Below are 8,785 nucleotides of genomic sequence, written 5' to 3'. Positions count from 1 at the left end.
CAAGATCACATGAAGTGTTAATACTACTTTATAATGCCTTGGGAAGGCCACACTTGGAATACTGCATTCAGTTTTGGTCCCCACACTATAAAAAAAGAGGTTGAGACTCTAGAAAGAGTGCAGAGAAGAGCAACAAACAGGATTTAGGGGACTGGAGGCCAAAACATATGAAGAACGGTTGCAAGAACTGGGTATGTCTAGTTTGATGCAAAGGACTAGGGGAGACATGATAGCAGTCTTCCGATATTTCAGGGGATGCCCCAAAGAAGAGGGAGTCAAGCTATTCTCCAAAGCACCTGAAGGTAGAACAAGAAGCAATGGGTGGAAACTAATCAAGGAGAGAAGCAACTTAGAGCTAAGGAGAAATTTCCTAACAGTGAGAACAATTAATCAATGGAACAACTTGCCTCCAGAAGTGTTGAATGCTCCAACACTGGAAGTTTTTAAGAAGAGATCGGACAACCATTTGTCTGAAGTGGTGTAGGGTTTCCTGCCTGAGCAGGGGGTTGGACTAGAAGACCTCCATGGCCCCTTCCAACTCTTGTTATTCTAAGTTCTAACCAAGGAAAGAAGCAACCTATAATTAAGAAGAAATTTCCTGATAGTGAGGATAATTAATTAGTGAAACACGTTGCCTCCAGAAATTGTGCATGCTCCATCACTTTTTAAAGAAGAGATTGGGCAACCAAATTGTCTGAAATGATCCAGGGCAGTGTTTCTCAACCTTGGCGACTTTAAGTCCTGTGGACTTCAACTCCCAGAATCCCCCAGCCACACACAAAATACAAGATGGGAATATGCCCGAATTGGAATGATTACCGACAACCTATCTCTGGAAAGTTAAAGATGTGGGAATTTCATCTTGTTGAAGATAAAAGAGCCACTTATTGTCCTTTTTAAAGCATAAATCCCAAGCGGGGAAAATGAGCCAGCTCCAGACCGCACATCAAACACAATGGCGACAGTTTTCATTGATTTTGAGATCCAAAACACACATCAAGGTTCCTTGCTTTTGAAAAATCGCTCTCCTTTCCCCCTTTCCATCCCTTCTCAATTCCGGATGCATTTTGCTTCTTCTTCTTCTTTTTTTTTTTTTAAAAAAAAAAACCCTTTTGTGCTCCATCTGTTGCATAGAAAGCAAGATAAAACAAATGGATGATCAATGTTGTATTTTTATTTTGTTTTTTGCCTTCCCAACTTGGATCTGTTTCAGAGGCTGCAAGTCAGCTCGGAGTTCTCCCTGCTGGCTGAGATATATTGGAAATTGGCTCAATGCGAGTCAGGAGACAGAGCAACCATAATCTTCCTTTGTCAACAGGCAAACAAGATAACATCTGGAGCTGCTCCATGAAAAACGTGGCTTGCCCTAATTCTATATCCATTGGGATAGTCACCAGCTGCCCCCTGGAAGGTTGGTGCCAGGCCTGCAAGCCATATTTCATTTTGGATCTCTGGCCTGCCACACTTTCTATTACCCTACTATGCCTTTTCTATGGTGGGAAAATGGGAGGGGGGGATTGTACGGAGTTAGATGATATGTAGCCAAAACAAAATTCTTTCTAGAAAGCCAAGGTCATCCTTTGTTTCTGCACCTCTGCACCTGACTGGAATTGGATGGGTGGAAGCTGCCACCCATCCAATTCCAGTCAGGTGCAGAGGTGCAGAAACAAAGGATCACCTTGGCTTTAATTACCCAACTAGGTAACATCATCAGTGCAAGGAGGAACTGTATATAAACATGGAGCAAATCCCACTCGCTTCTAGGATTGATGATGTTACCTATTTGGGTAATGAAATGCCTGCAAGAAAACCACCAAAATCCAGAGAGCACCAGGTTCCACCCTGATCTCAAACATACTCTTCTATCAACATCGGTGAGAACAATTGGCAATTTCTTCCAAGTTTAATAGGATCAGAGGTTGACTGCCCTCCCATTTGCATGGCTATGCATTTATCAGCTTCTTTTGACCTGTGTACGTATGTTGACATCACAGGCTGAAGCAACTTAATCGAGCCGTGCATGTATCGGAAGGATGGGAGGAAAATTCTGCTAGGAAAGTTATGCAGGGCGCAGAAGATTTCCATCAGAGCTGCCAATGAAAGACCAATAAAACAGATTAATATCCCTTGGAAGAGGGGAGGAGGTGGGGCAGTCTTCAATCGAGACATAATGGCTTTTCGGAAGATGGAAAACACAAAGGACCAAGTGAAACGGCACCAGGAATGAGAATGATCTCCGAAATGACACTTTTAAATACGGCTCTAAACTGTGGGGAAGAGAAGTAACTTTTGATGGGCGGTTTGCAGGCTGAGCTGCCAAGGAGAATCTGAAATGCTAGCTTATTGTGGCCAGAGGAGCACAGAGGAAACGCCTTTCTTTGCTTCAAGCGAGCTTACCAGATTGACACAGCTGGAAGGGATCTTGGAGGTCTTCTAGAACAGGGGTCACCAACCGGTGGTCCGTGGACCACTGGTGGTCTGCAAGAAAATGCTGGTGGTCCGTAGAAAAATTATTTGCATTTTTTTATATTGCACTAAATCAGGGGTCCTCAAACTACGGCCCCTGGGAGGGATACATGCAATGAACGTTTGTGTTGCTGCAGAGTCTCCCCCTTTGGGGTCTTTTTGTGCAGGTTGGAGGGGGGCAGAAATTCCAACTTGGGGTCAGAATGCTATTCTATTCCATTGCATTGCATTCCATTCCATATTCTATTCCTATTCTATTCCTATTCTATTCTATTCTATTCTATTCTATTCTATTCTATTCCACTCCATTCTATTCCATTCCATTCCATATTCTATTCTATTCTACTCCACTCCATTCCATATTCTATTCTATTCTATTCCACTCCATATTCCATTCCATTCCATATTCTATTCTATTCTATTCTATTCCATTCCATTCCATTCCATTCCACTCTGTTCCATATTCTATTTATTCCATTCCATTCCATTCTATTCTATGGGGCGAGATCCAGGAGAAACCCCCTTAAAACATACCACAGTGGGATTAACAATGTAGGTTTCTACTCGCTGCTTCGCTGAAAATGACAGGGTACATTTTTAAGAAAATGTTTATGCGCTTGGAGAAAACTAACGCGCCTCCAATCCTTTCGCTCCAGAAGGCCAGGAAAAAAGCATCGATTTGCCCTCCCATCAGAGGCAGAAAATGTACCAGCAGGAGGAGAAGAAAAAAAATATATGGGAACACGATGAAAAATTTAAGGCCTTCTGAAAGCTCAGTTCCTATGTGGGAGAAGAAAATTGAATTTGGCTCGGGTCTCTGCGAGGTTGCGCTTGATCGACATTGCAGGGGGGGGGCAAATAAGGTCATGGAAACTCAAGAAATATTGGAAGCAGGGAGCAATAAGGAGAAGCAATGGTTTCTGGGAACTACTCCTTCCATCTTCCATCATCAAAAGCTGGTCTTTCCATTGTCTGGTGAGTGGAAAAGGCACCTGAGATTAGACTTTTTTTTTTAATGTTTTTCAAATGGAAAATGTGTAAGACGGATTCCCGCTCAACGAAGGGCCATGGAAGGGTATTGCATGATCATTTGAAAAACTGAAAGGGCTTGGCTTGTTGCTACAGAATATAATATAATAATATAATATAATAGAGTAGAGTAGAGTAGAGTAGAGTAGAGTAGAGTAGAGTAGAGTAGAGTAGAACAGCATAGCATAGAATATGGAATGGAATGATAGAATAGAATAGAATAGAATAGAATAGAATAGAGTTGGAAAGGACCTTGGAGGTATTTTAGTCCACCCCCTGCCTAGATAGGAAACCCTGTACCATTTCAGACAAAGGGTTATCCAATCTCTTCTTAAAAACTTCCAGTGTTGGAGCATTCACAACTTGTGGAGGCAAGTTGTTCCACTAGTTAATTGTTCTAATTGTCAGGAAATTTCTCCTTAGCTCTAAGTTGCTTCTCTCCTTGATTAGTTTCCACCCATTGCTTCTTGTTCTACCCTCAGGTGCCTTGGAGAATAGCTTGACTCCCTCTTCTTTGGGGCATCCCCTGAAATATCGGAAGACTGCTATCATGTCTCCCCTAGTCCTTCTTTTCATTAAACTAGACATACCCAGTTCCTGCAACCATTCTTCATATGTTTTGGCCTCCAGTCCCCTAAATCCTGTTTGTTGCTCTTCTCTGCACTCTTTCTAGAGTGTCAACCTCTTTTTTTATACTGTGGGGACCAAAACTGAATGCCGTATTCCAAGTGTGGCCTTCCCAAGGCATTATAAAGTAGTATTAACGCTTCATGTGATCTTGATTCTATTCCTCTGTTTTTGCAGCCTAGAACTGTGTTGTCTAAAGCACTTAAAGGAGAAGAAGTGATGGATGGAAACTAACCAAGGAGAGAAGTAACCTAGAAATAATTTCCTGACAGTGAAAACAATTAACCAGTGGAACAACTTGCCTCCAGAAGTTGTGAATGCTACTACACTGGAAGTTTTAAAGAAGAGATTGGACAACCATCTGTCCGATGTGGCATTGGGTCTCCTGCTTGTGCAGGGTGTTGGACTAGAAGACCTCCAAGGTCCCTTCCAACTCGGTTATTCTGAAACCAAGGAGGTGACATGTTTGCAGGTCCCTTCGGAGATGTTTAAATCTATGTAGAATCCTGGCTGATGTGCAGCATAGAAAAGGCTCATGTTCTTCTTTTAATTGGAATATTTCATGGGTCGGCTGTCCCATTTTTGGCCCCATCGGTATCGATTAACAATTGCACTCAAAGGAGTTATTATTCAGAGAGCTCATAAATAAAAGGGCAGGACAGAAATGGCAAAAATAAACACCCAAGCCTGGAGTTGCGAAGGCATCCAAAATCGAGGATGTTTTTCTGCTGCAAATTAGCCAAGGGTTCAACGCCGGAGCCCTTTGCAAATGCCAAGGTGGAAAAGGCGGGGAAAAAAGTTATTTCCAAATGTCACGATTAAAATATCAATGCACGGTTTAAACCAGAGACTCGGTTTTCTAAATGTGGGGACGATGACCCCATTTATATAATTTCTTTATTATTATTTTTTTAAAAAGAACAACATCAATTATGGATCAGAGGTCTAATCAGTATGTAACATGTGTAATACCAAAAAAAGTAAACATTTTGTGGAGCAACAGTGGAGGAGAACAAACCAGGTTTTTGCCCATCATTCTTGGTAATTCCGGGTCAGCCACTATGTGACACACAGTTTTGGGCAAGCCACTGCTGACTTTTCATTGGCTTATCAGACACATGTGGATTAGATATGAATAATTTGAATGAAACAGAATTATTCTTTCGTGAAAGTGTTGTGTAAGAAAACAAGTATGTCTATATATACATGTAGGAGAAGCCCTTATGTAGAATAGAATAGAATGGAATGGAATAGAATAGAACAAGAGTAGAGTAGAGTAGAATAGAGTAGAGTAAGTAGAATTAGAGTAGAATAGAGTAGAGTAGAGTAGAATCGAATTAGAGTAGAGTAGAATCGAATTAGAGTAAAGTAAATAGAAAAAATAGAATAGAATTAGAATAGAGTAGAGTAGAGTAGAATAGAATAGAATTAGAATAGAGTAGAATAGAATTAGAGTAGAGTAGAAAGAATAGAATAGAATAGAATATAAGAATGGAATGGAATAGGATAGGATAGAAGAATGGAATGGAATGGGATAGGATAGGATAGGATAGGATAGAAGAATGGAATGGAATGGGATAGGATAGGATAGGATAGGATAGGATAGAATAGGATAGGATAGGAGAATGGGATGGAATAGAATAGAATAGAACAAAATAAAATGGAATATGGAATGGTATAGAATAGAACAGAACACAGAACAGGTTACAGAATAAAATAGATTACAAGAAGAATAGAATAGAATAGAATAGAGTGGAATGGAATAGAGTAGAATAGGAATAAAGAATAGGAATAGGAATATAGAATTTTATGACCGTATCCTCTAATTGGCCAAGTTGCTGTGATGGAGTGTTATTGGAGTTACAGGAAACTGTAACTTTTCTATAGAGGACAAAGGGACAACATAATTCGGAAGAAACTCCATAGGAATGCACAGAATACAGTATAGTTGTGGGAATAGCTTTATTCTGGCAAGGGTCTGTCGACAGGCAGAATGAAGAACTACCCAGAAGCAAATCCACTTGTTGTACTTGAGAGATAAAGCTGCTTAGAAAGCATGGCTAAGTCATATCCTTAGAGAAGCCCGATCCTTACCCCAAAGAGCAGAGAAGCAGAAAGTTCTTACCATCAGCAATGAAGTGTTCAGGGACATGAAGGGTCACTTTGACCGTGAGTGGACAGGAGATCTGGGTGCCACAGACCATAGCCAGGATGCAAGAGCTCACGGCAACTAAAGTGAGAGCTGTCTTGTTCACCGGGCTTTTGAGGGAACCTGGAGAAGAGAAACAAATATACAAGGCACATTACAAAAAGGAGGTTATCGCCTCAAAGACATTCAATTGCGTCCAATTCTCGGAGACTGCCTTGACCAGTTCCTCCAGTTTTCTTGGCAAGTTTTTGTCATTGCCACCTTCCTGGGGTTGAAGGAAAGGTGTTGTGGCCAGCCAGCAGCCAGAAGAGCTGGTAGTAGATTCGGACAGTGAGGAGGTTGGGGAGGAAGATGGGCCAGTCCTGGAGTCTGGGGAAGGCTCTGATGAGGGCTCTGTGTCGGAGGCAGAGAGGGGGCCAGAACCATCTGACAGTTATCAGCTGCCTTCAGAGTCAGACATCAGTGAGGCAGAAGAACAGCTGGAGCCTGTTCCCATATGTGCATGCACAGTTGCCAGATGAAGGGAACAGCTAAAGTACAGGGGTCGACTTGGGAGTAAGGCCACAGGTGGATGATGAATGGCCCCTCCCAGAGGAAACAAAAGAGGAGCAAAAGAGGAGTGGAGTTTTCAGGAGACAATTACTTCGCTTAATTGGTTTGTGATTCTCTGAGACTCCTTGCCAAGTTCTGCAGAGATCGTCTTGGCAGCTCTCCAAGCCAGATAAGGTCTGTGACCATAAATCCTCCCTTGAAAGACTTTGCTGGATGTGAATGAGCAGAATTCACAGTCAATTAATAAAAGAGGTTTTTTGTCGGGACAAGGAGTTTGCTTCATGCGCTTGGGAAGCTTCGGTCATAACAAAAGGGACTGGCCCAAGATCAAGTAGCTAGCTAATGTGTGACTAGAACTCATGGTCTCCTTGTTTCTAGCCCGATGTCACAACCACTATATCAAACTGGCTCTTCTCCAAGACATACGGAATATGAAAAAATGCAGGATTTTGCCTCCGTACAATAGTTAAGTCAGCCTTCAGAATATAACTAAAACCCCAGTATTAGCTGGCATGGCCACCCTTGAGACAGTTTACTGGATTTGGAGTCCAAAATGCTGATGACCTCATGTTACCAGGCCCTGTTAGAAATGGAAACGTATAACTAGTCTTTTCTTTTTCTTTTTCCTAATTACCGTATTTTTCAGAGTACAGGACACACCAGAGTATAAGATGCACCAAGGTAAAATATTTAAAAAAGTTTTTGCACTCTGCAGATTTCTCAAACCCTCTGCATGCGTCATCTTTTTGAGAAAAAATATGCATGCAGAGAGGCCTGCAAATTGCTCCTGGGGGCTGGGGGGGGGGAGAGACGAGCGAAAATGGGTCTGGTTTTTTTTTAACCAAAAAAGAATATACATAGCCTTTAGGTGGTTTATAGAGTGCTCCTGGGGACTGGGGGGGGGGAATGAGCAAAACCACCCCCTTTTTTGCTCATTTTTGCCCTCCCCAGGAGCACTCTGGAAGCCTCCTAAAGGCTATGCATGGCCATTTGGGGGTGGGGGTTCAGGAGGCCAAAAATGCTGTATTCAGTGTATATGATGCACCCAGATTTTCACCCTCTTTTTTAGGGGAAAAAGGTGTGTCGTATAGTCCAAAAAATATAGTACTTGCATAGGGATTATTCTTTATACTATTTATGTTGTTTGTATATTTTGTGACATAGATTGCACCAGTGAGGCTAAAACCAATTTCATCATATACATGATGTACACAATGACAATACAGGCTGTACTATACTAAATGAAAGGTTTCATATCTTTCAGAGTGACATCTTCTCGACGGATACCAGGAGTACTTAAATGCAACCACACACCTCTCCCATGTTGCACTTCGATTCAAAGAAAATCTAGCAAAAGGTCTGATATTTTTTTAATTCCAGTTTCCAAGCCAAAAAAATTGCCATTTCTGAGTACATAGAAATAATAATTTGTTCTCGGTCTCAAGCACGAAGAGGGAAAAGGGCTTAGGGAACAGAATCCCGGATATCAATTCATCTGCGATGAGCAGTGATGTATAATTCAGGGATTCCAGGATATTGACAGAGCTGAACTTCCAGCTGAGAGATGGAGGATTCTGTTCTTCTCGTCTCGCTGATGGAGGAATCAGTTGATCCCTATAATAAGTGAGGAAGGAGATTGAGATATGACACAGGATGTCCCAAAGGTGCTTTTTCAAGAGGCAACTGGGTTTTCTTTGCGCCTTTGGGAAAAGTGTGATCTGAATGACTGAGAATCTTCATGTGCACTCAACACAGAATTGTTGAGTTTGCATAAAGGACACATCCTTAAAAGTCCCTATTCAAGGATCTGTCTCTTGCATCAACAGAGGGATGGAATCAAGATCACGTGAAGGGTTAATACCACTTTATAAGGCCTTGGTAAGGCCACACTTGGAATAAGGCATCCAGTTTTGGTTGCTACAATGTAAAGAAAGATGTTGAGACTCTAGAAAGAGTGAAGAG

At 41.8% G+C, this 8,785-nt stretch overlaps 1 protein-coding gene across 1 annotated transcript in view; it reads right to left on the bottom strand.

The window, feature by feature from the left end:
* Positions 1–8,785, bottom strand: part of LOC106552739 (astrotactin-2) — a gene marked incomplete at its 5' end in the record, with an annotated part of 151,987 nt that overhangs the window by 108,670 nt on the left and 34,532 nt on the right. The window contains 1 exon segment of the mRNA XM_087707614.1: positions 6,248–6,394. Coding sequence (XP_087563740.1) covers positions 6,248–6,394 — 147 coding nt within the window.

Source organism: Thamnophis sirtalis, unplaced genomic scaffold, assembly GCF_051295495.1.
Source record: "Thamnophis sirtalis isolate CommonGarterSnake01/CBP01778 unplaced genomic scaffold, rThaSir2_p1.2 scaffold_2, whole genome shotgun sequence".
NCBI lineage: Eukaryota > Metazoa > Chordata > Lepidosauria > Squamata > Natricidae > Thamnophis > Thamnophis sirtalis.
The sequence above is the reverse complement of the archived record's forward strand: the minus strand, read 5'-3'. Positions and strand labels throughout refer to the sequence as shown.